Source organism: Callorhinus ursinus, unplaced genomic scaffold (assembly GCF_003265705.2).
Source record: "Callorhinus ursinus isolate GAN/ISIS: 27379988/994484 unplaced genomic scaffold, GSC_fseal_2.0 scaffold83, whole genome shotgun sequence".
NCBI classification, from domain to species: Eukaryota; Metazoa; Chordata; class Mammalia; order Carnivora; family Otariidae; genus Callorhinus; species Callorhinus ursinus.
Genome location: NW_027397145.1, coordinates 63,145 through 79,026, shown reverse-complemented (window position 1 = coordinate 79,026; position 15,882 = coordinate 63,145). Strand labels below are relative to the sequence as shown.

At 43.6% G+C, this 15,882-nt stretch overlaps 1 protein-coding gene across 3 annotated transcripts in view; it reads left to right on the top strand.

Annotated features, from left to right (window-relative positions):
• Positions 1-14,543, top strand: part of LOC112808989 (protocadherin alpha-C2) — an 84,470-nt gene extending 69,927 nt beyond the window's left edge. For 2 of the 3 annotated variants that reach the window (XM_073887830.1, XM_025852287.2), the window contains exon 4: positions 12,198-14,543. In XM_073887830.1, the coding sequence (XP_073743931.1) occupies positions 12,198-12,508 (311 nt within the window). In that variant the 3' untranslated portion in view covers positions 12,509-14,543. The remainder of the gene's footprint in view (positions 1-12,197) is intronic. The other variant, XM_025852288.2, reaches the window with a different exon arrangement.
• Positions 14,544-15,882: the final 1,339 nt, after the last annotated feature.

Sequence of the window (15,882 nt, the reverse complement as noted above, 5' to 3'; positions counted from 1 at the left end):
CCCATATTGAGCACTTTAGCTGTTTTGTTTACTTAAGCCAGGCACTGTTCTAAGTACTTTACATGTAATATACCCTTTACTCTGTATAACCACCCCCAGAGATAAGTCTATTATTATACCCATTTTAATGGCTAGGAAATTGAGGTACCTAGGGTTCAGTAAGGTCCGGTATCTGTCTAGTTAAGTGGTGGGGACAAGATCTGAAACAGGGCTCTTTCACTTCTGAGCTAGTGCTCTTAACTGTCTCTAGAAAGTTTAATGCCATCTCTTTGCCAAAGTTTCTCTACCTTGTTTATTCCTTATTTTGGTTTTTGAAAACCTACTTTTTTTTTAATAAGCAAAAAACATGCAGAGGTGCCTGGCTGGCCCAGTTGAAAGAGCATGCAACTCTTATCTCGGGGTTATGAGTTCAAGCCCCATGTTGGGTGTAGAGATTACTTAAAAATAAAATCTAAAAAAAAAAATTCGTATATCACCTGGGGCCCAAGGGTACAGGAGCACCTGGCCCTGGGGGTCCCAAACAGACCAGGTTTGTCACTCCCTGCTGACAAAATCCAAAGGCAGAGAGACGAGGGGTGGGGAAACCAGAAAGGAATTTATTTCAGGGAGGCCAACACCCGGAGGACAATGGACTAGTGTCTCAAAGACAGTCTCCAAACTGCTGCTGTCTCCAGTGGGGCAAAGGTCGGTGGGTACATGTGCTGGGCAAGAAAGGTCAGGTGGCTCACTTTGTTGGGGTCAATCACGCAGGGTCTAACTGGAGTCAGGGCCTTAGTTAATGCTTGAGGGGGCAGTTACAGTTCCATCACAGCTGCTTTGACCACTGGGAAAGATAGGCTGGAACGAAGAACTTAGAAAGTACAGACTGAGGTCACAGTAGAGGCAGTGGAAGTCCCCTTTCACTTAAAACAATATTGTATTTATTCATTTGCCTTTTTCTGCACTTTAACTGTTTGAGAGCAGGGCTCAGTGTCCTAATATTATTCATATTCCTGTCCTTAGTTCCTAGCACAATGTCTTATTTATTGTCCATAATAAATATGTTTAGTTGCATAACAGTGCCTCTCGGAGGTGGCTACTGTATCCATGTTACAGGTAAAGAAATCACAAGTTGGTGTAGTAGAAAAGAGTGGAAAGCAGAATGGTAGAGCTGCAATTTGAACCCAAGGCTTTTGATGCCTCATCCATTGGGTGGTCCACTGAGTCCAAGCTGCCTCCTTCCCGCCAGCCCCCGAGGGCTCTGGAGAATGGCTCCCTACCCAGCAACCAGTTCTAAGTTGGAAAACTTCACAGCTAGACTTCTTTAATGATCCCTGGGAGGGGCAGAGCCAGATGGGAAGAGGGCCTCTGGAAAAGAGAGTTCCTGGAAGTACTGCATCCAAGAATAAATTGTTGGTGCAGAGGTCCGTGGCGAGTCAGGTTCCTCAGAGGAATGCTACATTGTAGTAATACCTATCCTCTATTTCGTTTTCTGCATGCCAGGCATTGTTCTATGTGATTTACGAGCATTGTGTCTTCTTAATGCTCACAGTCCCATAGATGGATATTGTTATCTCTATTTTACATATGAAAGAATGCGGGCTGAGAGGCCAAGTGACTTGCTTAAGGTTGCACAACAAATTGGAGATTCCAACTCCAATCTGTGTGTGTGTCCCCCAAACCTTCATTTTAAGCCTTCTGTTACCTCTAGGTTTTAACAGCCTGCTGAGGCTGGGGGCAATTCAAGAAGGCTATAAGGGGAAATTGCCCTCTGGACTGTGGGGGACTCTAGCAACCAGGAATAAGGTACAGAAAACGTTGTAGTTTGAGCCCTGCTGGGTTAGGGGGTCATGGAAAGAATTTTTTTTTTTTTTTTTTTTTTTTGTAGCTGACTATGGAGAGCTTGGAAGATTTGAAACCAGCCATTCCAGTTTTTGAATCTGGGTTCACAGCACATGATGTCTTTATACTCTTAACCTAGAAATGGTAGAGTTATTTTGGGCACAAAGCAAGAGCTGTGGCTTTAAAAATATGCCACTGTATTTATCTCTTCCGCTCCAAGATTACTGAAAATTAGCCCAGCTGTGGCCCGAGGCAACAAATAGCCACAAAATCTCCTTCCAGATCACGCAGACCCTCCCACCCCCACCCCCAAAGGAGGCGGAACACCCGGGAGTGGCAGCCTCCGGGGAGTGGATTCAGATCAGCCTGTCTCCCATCACACTCACACCACCCCCTCCCAGCTACTCTAGGGGTCAGAATGCTAGGTCTGTGAATGAGCTCAAATCTCTCTCCTACTTCATCGTCAAGGCTTCAGAGAAGTAAAATAATAATAACACATTGATTACTGAGCTGGGGAGTCCGTGCAAGAAGAATTTTTCAGCTTTATTACCAAACCCTGTGTGATTTAGGGCAAATCACCTTGCTGTAAATTATGCTTTCAATTTCCTTACCTATAACATGGAAACCCTTTTCTATATATATAAAGGGTTATATACATATGTGTGTGTGTGTATGTGTGTCTATAAGGGTTATATATATATATGAGTTTCCATATATAAATATACAGAGATATAAATATATAAAGAGATATATATTATCTCCTTTTCACATGAAAACTGAGATATTAAATGATTTGCTAAACATCACATAATTTATATGGTATAGCCATATTTAAACCTACTATTCTGATTGTAGAGCCTAATGTTTTAGAGAACAGGCAGTATATTTGTACATTGTCTTATTTCCATGGAAAAATCTCTCCACTGTCATTTGAAGATCTAAAAAGCATGAGGAAATGGAAATGCTAGCCCAGGTGGCTTGAACTTTCTCCCCCTCTCTCTGATCCTGGACAGGATTTGGGTTGCAGACTGTGGTTCTCCTGTGATTTGTGGGCTGTAATTACTCAGATTAACATTGCCCAATTCATAAAGGCTGAGTGAGCAAGAGGAGGCGGAGCTTGTTCAAGCAGCCCACAAGCCCCACAGATGGCAGGATGGGGATGGGGAAGGAGCCAGGGATGCTGTACAGCCTGGTCTTTCCGCAGGTTTGATGGTGGATGGTTTTTGCGTTTTGCTCAGGCTGAGCGTGTATGATTCTACAATCTGCCAAGTTCTACACACGCACACACGCACACACGCACGCGCACACAACTGAGAGACACATGAAATGGTTGCTCAAAGCCAGGAGGGTACAAGCCAATTCGGAGCTGCTTGAGCTGCAGTGGCTGGCTCGGGTGTGGAGAGGAGTCAAGGAAGGGGGAGAAGCGGGGTGTCCCTACACAGAAAGCCTGGATGTTCACTTGCAAACCCAGAATCCGCAGAACCATCCGTGCTCTGGCTTTCCCCTGGGCAGCTAGAGGCAGCAGCAGCAGCCTGAGCGGGAGCCCGAGCAATCCAGGGGAGCTGTCTGGCTGGGCCGGAAATGGCTGGAATCATTTAATAGCCTTTGCTGGCTGCACTGACCTGGCAGAGTGGGCGGGAGGCAGGCTCCAGAGTGCTGTCTGGCAAGATAGCCCGGGCTTTAATCAAAATGATGGGGTTTCTGGAAGCTCTTTATTAACCTTAGGACCAAAATCCCAAAGATGGCAACAAAGGGATGAATGGGGAGGGAAGGGGAGGGCTGAAACCTGCAGAATGGGCTGCGATTTTCCTGAGCTCGTCACTCCTGCATCCGTGCCCCTCCCCCAGCCTCCACTCCTTTCTGCTGATTCTAGCTTAGAGGTTCCTGCCTGCATCTCTGTCTCCCAAATGGTGGCAAAACAAATAGAATCAAAGTAATTGCTACATTTGTATAATGCTTCAGGGTTTTCCAAGGGTCTTCATATACAGCTCAGGATGAGGTAGAATGAGGCTGCCCAGATTCCATCCGGTCCTAGGTTCTGCCAGTTAGTAACTGTTTCTTCATTTATAAAAAAAGATCTATCTATAAAACAGACACGGATATTGGCAATATTTACTTCCTATGGTTCTTGTGAAGAGCAAAAATTTTATTGCATGCAGATCTGCTTAGCCCAGTGCCACGCACATAGGAAGATCCCAGTAAATGTAAAATACAACCATAATCCTGTGGTGTGACAGGAAGGTGATCATCTCCATTTTATGGATGAGGAAACTGTAGTTCAGAACTATTCATGTAAACTGCTCAGGATTGCATACTATTAAGTGAGAGAGTCAGGGCAAGCTCTTAAGTTCAGAAGAGTAAAGCAAGATGAACAGAGGAAAAGAGAATTCAGTTACTCTCCCGCATCCTCCGGCCTGTGCCCCCTCCAAGAGCTTTTCTGAAAACACTATCCTCGGTCAAAATAACTTGGTGTTGTTCTTTCAGGGAGGATCAGTGTAAATCAGAAAAACGCTGTGCTGGTCTCAGTTGATTGTCCAGAGCAGTTCAGAATAGGGGTTGGGGGTGAGTTTACAAGTCTGGCGTTTGCTTCACCATTTTCAGGACCTTCCCCAGCATCTACATTGGCTAAGACTCCAGCCCATTGATTCCCAGTCCCTGAGACCAAACTCTGGCCAGAGTTCCTTTAGCAGAAAAGAGGAAAGTGGCGGAATGTTGCCAGAAAGACCCTGGGCAGTGCCTAAGGGGGTAGGTGTCTGAAGTGGCTTATAGGATTAAGTGTAGTGGCCAATTACCTCCAGAGGGCAGTTTTTTAAATTGCAGATCTATACACATTTTTTTAAAATATGTATGTTGTTCTGGTTTTTAAATGTATTCCTTCCTATGGTGGAGAAATCAGCCAATACCAAAAAAAAAAAAAGCAAAGCCATTTACTGTAATTATGATTATATGCTCTTAACGCTTTTAAATCCCACTGGGTTGTAATCCGAATGTCAGGGAAGGGCTCTGCCTAGGAATCCAGCCCCCTGCCTGCTTGATGTGTACCTGAAGCCCTCTTCCTGGGCTCTGACGGAGGCTTGAATGCCTGTCAGTCTTGTCCTTGCCAGTGAGCTAAATCCCCTGGGACCAGAGAAGAGGGACTTGTGGGAAGTCACAGGAGGGGGAAGGGAAGCAGCACCAAATGAGGACACATTCCCTTAATGGACTATTTGCTGGTACTAGTCCTGGTGTCTTTTCCTTTCTCATCTTCTTGAAAAGGGAGTCTCTCCTTGCTTCAGCCCCCAAAGTCCAAGCATTTTATAGGCAAAGCCGGCCAAAGGTCTCTAGTACTGGAGATTAGGAGGTCAGTAAATGTTGTTTGTCGGATCCTGAAGCTATTATTTCACCTGAATGAGCCCCCGGAGGTGTTTGCTTACACATCAGCCAGAACAGGTGAGTCACAGTGGTCTGTGAGAGACTAGAGAAATCAGATTTCATTCTGCTGTACAGAAACTGGATAAGAGGGAGATGCACCGGAACGGATCTCTCTGATTGCTTCTTGGAGTTTAAGGCTGAGTCAGACCAACCAAGACTCCCAGCAAAGGCCGAGAAGCTCAATGACATGTAAAAGCAGCTCATTAACTCTTAGCAGTCCTGCTGTGAGGGGCTCAGTCGGCCAACAGGCAGGGCCATTAATGTCCTTTAATTCTGCAAGATAAAGATATCTCTGAGCTCTGCCTCTCCAGATGACAGTCCTGAGGCCTCATGCAGAGTCCTGGCGGTGGTTGGAAAGAATTTCCATCCTGGGCTATGTGAGAGCAACTCAAGGACTGTGGAGTGGTACTGAAACCCAGTTCGCCTAGATGCCAAATCCCAGGCTTTTGCATACCAGTCTTGCTTTTGTTTCCGTTCTCTTGGGGACAGGGCCTGCATTTTAAAGGTAAACAGGTGGGTTCTGGCTGAGCTCAAGTGCAGATTTATCTTAGATGGCTCAAAGAAATTAGTCTTAGTCCCGGAGAAAAAGCATCTCTGGCCCTATGTCCAAAGAGCTATAGATGAAGCTCCACCAGGGGAAGCACGGTGTAGAGAAGGGGATTTGGGGGAAAGAGAAAAGGTTCTTGCTTTGTTTCCCTACTGCTTTCTGGTGCTTGGACTAAATTTGCAATATTCTTAACCTGCCTTCCTGGTCCCAAGAGCTGTGCCATATATAGTTGCCCATATGTGATTCAGCTTCTTGGGCTCTCACATCGAGCGGGCGATCAGGCTTAGCACTTTCCACACGTGACTTCGCTGTCTTTAGGGACAGCGGAAGTGCAGTAAGCAGAGAACTGCTGCATCTGCCAGGGTGGCTACCACTTCTCAGACCAGTCTTTTCATTCATCCACCTAGCAAGTATTTATGAAACACCTGTTAGGGGCCAGGAATTGTTCTAGACGTTGGCTGTGTCGTGGTGAATAAAACAGATATGTTTTCTGCCTCTGTGGATGTTACAGTGTCAGAAGGAGGTGAAGGGGTCACTGCTTGGCTAGGAGGGTCAGAAAAGGCCTCTGCCACGGAGCTACATTTAAGCACAGACTTGAAGAATGAGGAGTCACGCTAAGAATGGAGGGGAGATCATTCTAGACAAAAGGAAACTGTGTACAGAACTTGAGGCAAAAACAATCCCAAGGGGTGTTTGAGGAACTGAAAGAAGGCCTGTGTGGTAAGAGGGAGACTTGTAGATGAGATTGGAGAATAAAAAATATCAGATTATTGCAGGCCTTTATACCCCATGTTAAGGAGTTTGCCTTTTTTTGTTGTTGTTAAGGCAGTAGAAAGCTTCTGAATAATTTTAAGCAAGGGAGTGATGTAATCTGGTTTCTATTTTTGAAGGATTTTACTGTATGTATGTTATACTTCAGTTTTTTAAAAAGGAGGAAAGACTTAAGGAATGAAGAGAACTCTGGCTCCTGGCTGGAGGGCTAGAGGGAGGGCTGAATGAGGAAGATGCTCTTGCTGTAATTCACATTCGGGATAATGGTGTTCTCGGGGGAAAAAGTGACAGTTCAAATGGGGAGAAGATGACAAGGTCAAGGTGTATTTAGGAGGCAGGAACGACAGGTATTGATGGATGACATATGGAGAATGGCTCTGAAGTTGCTGGCTGGAGCATTCAGGTGAGTGGAGTACCAGTTATTGAAACTGTAGAAATGTAGAAAGGACTAGCTGAGAGGAATCAGGAATCCCTTCAGCTTGAGATGGTCCATGAGGCTTTCCAGAGGAGATATGGGATAGGCATTTGGAGACATGAGACTGGAGCACAGAGGGATAGGAGGGGCTCTAGATAGAAATCTGTGTCTCATCAGCATATTTGGACAGTGTGGATGCCCATGGACATGGCTGAGATCCCGACAGGAGTGAAGAGAAAGAAGAGAAGAAGGTCTCGGGCCAACAGAGAAAGGTCAGGACAGGGAACTTGTAAAACCCAGTGTCTCCAGAAGGGGCTGACAAATGCCGCTGAGGGGTTCACGACAGCACAGACTAAATTGTGACCACTGGCTTTGACAATAACGTGATTAGTGGGCTCAACACGAGCACTGTTATAAAAGTAGTGCTTACAGATGCCAGATTAGAAGAGGCAGGGAAGTGCTAGGGCGGGAGATGGAAAGAGCAGATGTAGAGAATCCCAAACTGCAGTCAAACACTAACGGTTTCTCTGGCAGAACTTTTCATGATTCCACCGAAGGAGCAGTGTCAGATACAAGAACGCTACCGTGATGTCAAAGGGTTTCAATGTCATGGCCACTGGGATTACTTTGCCCAGACAGATCATTACTCTTCCTCTCTAGCTCTGACCTCTACTCTTCTGGAAGTCATTGTGTCTTCCAGCTGGACTCTTGGGAAAGTCTTGCATCGAAAACCCCTGTGGGTGCATAATAATTTCCCCCAGTCTCCAAATTTCATCTCTCCTCTGGAATCTCCTTTGACTTTCTCAAGTATAATTAATAATCTTCTCCTCTGGAATCCCAAAAACATTTCACATGTACATGGGTCATTGCATTTACCCAATTGCCTTATAATCACTCGAATGTCTGTCCCAACTAGACTCTGAGCACACTGAGGGAGGAGACTGGGTTTGGAAAGTAAGGTTGACTCCCAGTGCTTTGCCCAAATAGACCCATGTTTACAACAGGATCCTCTCCTCCTGTGCTGGGCAGTAGCCCCCCCCCCCCCCATCTTTCCATCGCTTCTCTGCTTCATCCAACCACCCCTCAGAGTTACGGTGCTACAGTTAGGATCAAATAATTGATTCAACTAATTTATCTTTTGTTTTGGACAGAGTAGGTGTCAAATACATGTGTAGCCAAAATGTCCTCTAATTCACATGCTAAGAATTAGCATATTCTTCTTCTTCTCCTTTTCACATCTGAAACTGCATCATGTACCTCTTGTGCAGGTTTTTCCCCATCACCTGAAGACAATTAAAGCACTTTGAGTATAATTGCAGACAAGGGTTCTGCAATCCCTTGGCAGTTCTTAGTTTAGGGGGCATCGTCTACTTACTCAGCTGCCTCTTCTGTTATCAGCATTATCGAAACCTCCATTTTAAAAATTATGACAGCAAACTTGAGACCCCAGAGGCCCTGAGAAGTGGCTGGAGAAACGGTAGTATAGTACCTGACATCAAATGAGATTCAGGTATTTCAGTGGTGTTTACAAGAACAAATGCCCAGGGCATCTTTCAGTGTAGAAAGGCTAAAAAAAGTTAACAACACTAATTGCTCCAGGGAATGCCCTGTTTACAACAGCTCTTAGAACCTCAGGTCTTGTGGGATTTTTTTGTTTCTTTTTTTGAAAGAGATTCTCTTTAATAATATATTTTTTTTCTTTTTACTGAAGTATAGACATACAAGTTTCAGGTATACAGTATAATGATTTGATATTTGTCTACATTGTAAAATGATCACATAAAGTCGAGTTGACATGTCACTGTACAGTTACAAAAGAATTTTTTGTGTGTGATGAGAACTTGAAGATCTACTCTCTTAGTCGCTTTCAAATATGCAATACAGTATTATTAACTGTCATCACCACACTTTATGTTATATTCCCGTGACTTACTAATTTATAACTGGAACTCTGTACTTTTTGATCTCCTTTACCCATTTCGCCCACCTGTCGCCTTCCTGCCTCTGGCCTCCGCCAGTCTGTCCTCTGTATCTATGAGCTTGGCTTTTTGGTTTTGGTTTTGTTACTGTGGTTGTTTTTTAGATTCCACATATAAGTGAGATCATGCAGTATTTGTCTTTTTCTTTCTGACTTATTTTGCTTAGAATAATGCCCTGAGAGTTCATCCATGTTGTTGCAAATGGCAAGATTCCATTCTTTTTATGGCCAAATAATATTCCATTATATAGATTGTCAAACCTAAAAATAAAAGAGCCAGTTATTTTACCAGCAAAATGAGTTTATTAGGGAATAGCTGAGGAATTGCAATTTGGGACAAGCAAGTTATGACAAACCGCAGGCAAGTCCAAAGAGACAAAGGAAAGGTCACCTCTTATTAGGTTTTAGGAGGAAACTGGGGAGGGTTGTTTCTTTTTTTTTTTTTTTTAAGATTTTATTTATTTATTTGACAGAGGGAGACACAGCGAGAGAGGGAACACAAGCAGGGGGAGTGGGAGAGGGAGAAGCAGGCCCTCCACTGAGCAGGGAGCCCGATGCGGCTTGACCCCAGGACCCTGGGATCATGACCTGAGCCGAAGGCAGACGCTTAACGACTGAGCCACCCAGGCGCCCCGGGGAGGGTTGTTTCGAACAAAAGTTCTTTGGGGGGGCACCTGGGTGCCTCAGTCGGTTAAGTGTATGACTCTTGATTTCCGGTCAGGTCATGATCTCAGGGTCATGGGATTGAGCCCAGCCTCCAGTTCCATGCTCTGTGGGCAGTCTGCTTGAGATTCTCTCATTTCCTTTCCCTCTGCCCCTCCCCCTCTAAAAAAAGTTCTTTGGAAAAGAACAAGAGTCTGAGATTGTGGTGGTTTCTCTTTGGCTTCAGGTGGTGGTTAGTGTGTTGTTGCTAGGACAGGGAGAGGTTGTCCTTTTTTTTTTTTTTTTTAAAGCAGGAGATAAAATTCCTATGTGAAAAGAATCTCTCTTTGTCAAGTTAAGAATTACCTTCCTTCTTCCTGCTGGTAGTGCAGGCTGTTGGAGTGGTATATGTGAGAGTGTTCCCCGCTTAGGGCTTCCTGACTCCTTTTTTTTAAGGTAAGCTCTACCTGCAACCTGGGGCTTGAACTCACCACCTGGAGATGGGGAGAGTCTCATGCTCCAGGGACTGAGCCAGCCAGATGCCCCTCCTGACCCCATTTTAAATGAGATTTTCTTTACTCATTTTTACAGTATTTACATTTTCTTTATCCATTCATCCGTCTCTGGACACCTTGGTTGTTTCCATATCTTGGCTATGTAAATAACACTGCAGTGAACATAGGGATGCACCTATCTTTTCTTTTTGTTTTATTTAAGATTTTATTTATTTATTTAACAGAGAGAGAGACAGCAAGAGAGGGAACACAAGCAGGGGGAGTGAGAGAGAGAGAAACAGGCTTCCCGCGGAGCAGGGAGCCTGATGGGGGCTCGATCCCAGGACCCTGGGATCATGACCTGAGCTGAAGGCAGACGCTTAACGACTGAGCCCCCCGGGTGCCCAGGATGCACCTATCTTTTCAAGCTAGTGTTTTAATTTTATTTTTTTATGATTTATTTATTTGAGAGAGAGAGAGCGATCTGGGGGAGGAGCAGAGGGAGAGAGAGTCTTAAGCACAATCCGTGCTGATTGCAGAGCCCAACACGGGGCTCAGTCTCAACCACCCTGAGATCATGACCTAAGCTGAAACCAAGAGTCGGAGGCTCAACCGGCTGCATACACCCAGGTACCCCAAGGTAGCATTTTCTTTGGATCAATACCCAGAAGTACAGTTACTGGATTTATGGTATTTCTATTTTTAATTTTTTAAGGAACCCCATACTGTTTTCCAGAGCGGCTATACCAGTTTGTGTTCCCACCAGCAGTGCACAAGGGTTCCCTTTCTCCATGTCCTCACCAACACGTGTTATTTCTTGTCTTTTTGATGACTGTCATACTGACAAGTGGAAAACGACCATTCCGTGTACCTGTTGGCCAAGTGTATGTCTTCTCTGGAAAAAAGTCTATTCAAATCTTCTGCCTCTTTTTTAATCAGATTGTAGGCATTTTTGCTGTTGAGTTGTGAGAGTCCTCCATATATTTTGGATATTAACTACTTAACAGATATATAATTTATAAATATTTTCTCCCATGCAGTAGGTTGCCTTTTCATTTTGTTGATGGTTTAGTTTGTTGGACAGCAGATTTTTAGATGTAGTATAGCTTCTTTTTGCTTTTTTCACTTTTGCTTTTAGTGTCAGATTAAAAAAGACTGATGTCATGGAGCTTATTGCCTATGTTTTCTTTTAGGAATTTTATGCTTTCAGGTCTTACGTTCGAGTCTTTAATCCGTTTTGAGTTTATTTGTGTGTGTGGTATAAGACAGGGGTCCAGTTTCATTCTTTTGCATGTAGCTGTCCGGTTTTCCCAACACCACTTACTGAAGAAAATGCCCTCTCCCGAGTGTATACTCTTGCCTCCTTTGTTGTAAATTAATTGATCATATATGTGTTGGTTTACTTCTGGGTTCTCTATTCTGTTGATTTCTATCAAAAGAGATTTCTAATCTCTATTCCATTGATTTAAGTGTCTTTTTATGACTATAGCTTTGTAATATAGCTTGAAATCAGGAAGCATGCCTCCAGGCTTGTTCTTTTTTCTCATGATTGCTTTGGCTAGTTAGGGTCCTTTGTGGTTCTATACAAATTTTAAAATGTTTGTTCTATTTCTGTGAAAAATGCCATTGGAATTTTGATAAGGATTACATTGACTCTATAACCATATTAATTCTTCCAGTCCATGAGCACAGAATATCTTCCCATTTATTTGTGTCATTTCTTCAATTTCTTCCATAAATATCTTCGAGTTCATAGTACAGGTCTTTCACCTCCTTGGTTAAATTGATTCCTACTTCTTTTATTGCCTATTCTGCTTTGATCTAGTACATTTCCCGTCTTATTCTCAGGCAAAATCATCACAACCATATTCTTTAGGAAATTCTTCACAAGGAACCAAAAGTATGTCACTAGAAAATTAGATTTCCAGACCCTCTGGTGAGAAAATCTGCCCTCCTGATTGTTTCCAAACTCTGACCTTGCCCTCAGGCTTGAAGAAAGAACCGCTGATTTCTCAGGGGGCCAGGCTCGTCTGTGCAGCTTCCCCTGTCTCCCACCCACTCGCGTGGCCTGGAAGGCGTGCGTTGACTCTTGCTGACTTGTGACGTTCTGTCTTTCAGAACCGGAGGCCGGAGAGGTGTCCCCTCCAGTCGGTGCTGGTGTCAACAGCAACAGTTGGACCTTTAAATACGGACCAGGCAACCCCAAACAATCTGGTCCCGGTGAGTTGCCAGACAAATTCATTATCCCAGGATCTCCTGCAATCATCTCCATCCGGCAGGAGCCTACTAACAGCCAAATTGACAAAAGTGACTTCATAACCTTCGGCAAAAAGGAGGAGACCAAGAAAAAGAAGAAAAAGAAGAAGGGTAACAAGACCCAGGAAAAAAAAGAGAAAGGGAACAGCACGACTGACAACAGTGACCAGTGAGGTCACCTCATGGAAACAAGCCACTTAGCCAGTTTTTGTAATAATGGCAAATCTCTCCCATGTAGCAACTCCCCACTCCCTTCTCCTATCTCCATGAGCCCTCTCCTATAGACCTCAGAAATCTGCAGAAAGTGCCCTGTGTCTGTGTAGATCACATTGAACAGGTTTTGTCTTAAAAGCTTTACTAAGTCTGGTGTTAACTCTTTCTCTCCATTCTGGCTTGTTTTCAGAACCTAAAAAGCAGACCCAAGTTTCCTTTCTCCTCCGCCGAAAAGGAGAGGCTTCCCAGTCCCGCCAGTGAGAGGTTGGACTCTCTGCCCTGTGTTCCGGGGATGCTGTCTTGATGACACTTGCAGGGCAGGCTCACAGGCTTTGAGATTGAGCAGCTTGGGTGTCGGTGGCCACTGGCTTTGTGTGGTCACGGGCGGTGCACGAGTGCCGGACATCGGCTGGGAGGGGCCAGATGAGACTAGTTGGCACGAGGAGGGCTGCTGGGAAGAAAGGCAAAGGAACAGCGGGGTTGCCAATCCAGGGGGGGAATGCGAAACGAAAAGGGACCAGGCTGTCTAAATCTTACAACTCAAGAGGCAGTGGCCACCCTCCCGCAGACAAAACTACCCCCACTCACGAGGCTCTAGGAGGCCTCGAATCTGTCGGCTGTGGTGTCATGATCCCTAAAACCCGCAGTACACCGACAGGCCAACAGCTCAGTGATGAACGGGGCCGACCAGGGCAACAGAAGCAGATCTGAGGAGTTTGCTGTGGATGTCCTTGTGCTCACTTTATTACAAATTCTTTTGCACACAATGTTTATGAAAAGGCCAGACCCTTTTCCAACACATATGCAAAAGCAAACGCAAAAGAAAACCCCAACACCTCACTTTATGCTGTTTGTTGTTTGATAGATTTATTTACAAAAGAGAAAAATCTATAACTATAAATCTTTAAAGAGAAATATGACTACAGTTCCCCTCAACTCTCCTCAAAAGAGAATCCAGTATACGGCCATTGAAATGACCATTGCTGCTACAGAAGTGCTTTAAGAGAATTGCCTGAAACATCTGTATTATACTGGCCACCTGCCAATCACAGCTTTACTCTTTCAGGTCACTCTGGGGCTGCCTCTTGCATGTATTAATTACTAAATAAAAGGATCTCTCTCTCTCTCTCTCTCTCTCTTTTCTAAGAAACAATTCTGTGCACTTTGAATACACAACCTTCTCTAGCCAACTATATCAAGACCCCAAAATTGAAGAAAAATCATTGTTTTCTCATATATACAGTGAGCCGACTTTTTAACCCTCGAATTCTGTGGTTTGTCTTGGTGTGCTAGCCCACACCTTTTCTTTGGCTTAGTTTGCCTTTTTTAGAACACTCTGAATTGCTAATCTTGCTAACACCTATGATGTTACCTGAAATCAATCTCCCATATGTATGCTGTATGCTATTATAAGACTCCTGAAATATACTTACTCTGTGCTTGTGTATGTGAATGTTAATGCAACTATTACCTAGAGTGAACTTTAAGCTTTATTGTTGAATGTAATTCCATTATATTTCCTTTTGTACACCTGTGAAAAAGTGGAGTAGTGTTTTTTTAACCATTGTTTAATCAGCTTTTGTGTATGAAAGACACAGTAAAATTTCTTTCTTAAATCAAGACACTGGTGATTCAAGGAATTTTATTTATGGTCAGCCAAGAGCTGTCTCTTGCCAAGACTCCTGCTGGCAAGGGAATGGATAAAGCTGTTTTTTTCTAGTAACAATTCTGGAATGAATACCGTAGTTATTCCCTAAGGGTACGCAAGCACAAAATTTATCAATCTGACCTCGCTGAAGTCGCAGAATGCTTTGAAATTCTAATGACATCTGGAATATCAGCTCATATCGAAGAATAAAATTTACTGTCACCTTAGATAAGAAATTTTAATTTTGTTAAAATGTACAATTTAGAAGTTTTAATTATCTTTTCAAAGTTATCATAAAAGAGGTAGGAGTCTGTTATTAAAACAAAAACATTAAATCTCCAAAAAAAGCCTGTTTTGTCTACTTTTAGCTTCATTCTCCCATACTTTGAAGGGTGTGTAACTTCAGCTCTGCAGGATTGCATGGGGTAAAACTTGTTGCCAACACATGTGAACCATTGCTACATTGTAGGTTGTGATCATTTTGCCCCATTGAACCCATGTATCTGACCTTACGTGCCTTTTGAATACTAGGAGAATCGGGCTAATTTATTAATAATGATAATTATAATGTATGTGTACAGCACTTTTTACATTTGCAAAGTGCTTTCCAGTCCATGTTAGTTACTAGTTATTACAGCTGTAAGGATAAAACACGTCATGTGGATTCATTTTTAATTGGTGCTATTGGTATTTATTCTGTTATTGCTAATAAATGGAAAATGGTGGTATGAAAGAAATGGTGGTCATTTCTAAGTATAAGAGTAGGAGAAAAATAGAACGCTGATTATCATTAGCTGTTGTCATTGAAGGAAGTCTGCAGTATGAAACTTACACGGTATCACTCTCTGGCTACCTCCCGGGCTTTTGTGTTCAGCACTAAGACCAAACACCCAATGGAATCAAGACTCAGACTCCACCATGTGACCAGAATGGGCAACCAGGAGGCTTCTGGGTCACTTCCCAGCATACGGTTTCAGCCTTCTCTATTAAAAATTGCAACAAACCAATTTTTATCACTAGAGCCCTCCATCTTAATTCATTACTTGCTCAGCCTTCTCTCCTCTCTACAATTGGGCAGTCAAATAATGCCCCCAGGAAATAAACGTTTATTGAGTACAGGCCGTTATGCTAGCCACTGTATGCGGTAGGTTCAGTTCACAGCCTATGTTCCGTAACAAATAGATGATATTTTCCTTCTGTGGTTACGTTTTATGAGCAGTTGTTCTCAACTGGGAGCAGTTTTGCTCCTCAGGGGACATTTGGCAACATCTGGGGACATTTTTTGGGTGGATGGGATGCTACTGGCATCTAATGGGCAGAGGCCAAGGATGCTGCTAAACACCCTATAATACACAAGACAGCCGCCCACAACAAAGAGTTTTCCAGCCCCAAATGTCAGTAGTACCAGGATGGAAAAACCTTGAGATAGAGTGACCATATAATTTGTTGTTGAATCCATTTTTGAGATGGAAATAATAATCAGGATACAAGATGTAAGCTGGGACTATCCTGGGCAAACAGAGATGTGTGGTGACTCTGCTTATAGAAAGAAAAACTAATATTACACTATATATTAACTAACTGGAATTTAAAAACTTGACAAAAAAAAACCTGGAAAAGGAAGGAAGGAAGGAAAGAAAGAAAAGGAAGGAAGGAAGGAAGGAAGGAAGGAAAGAGAAAGAAACC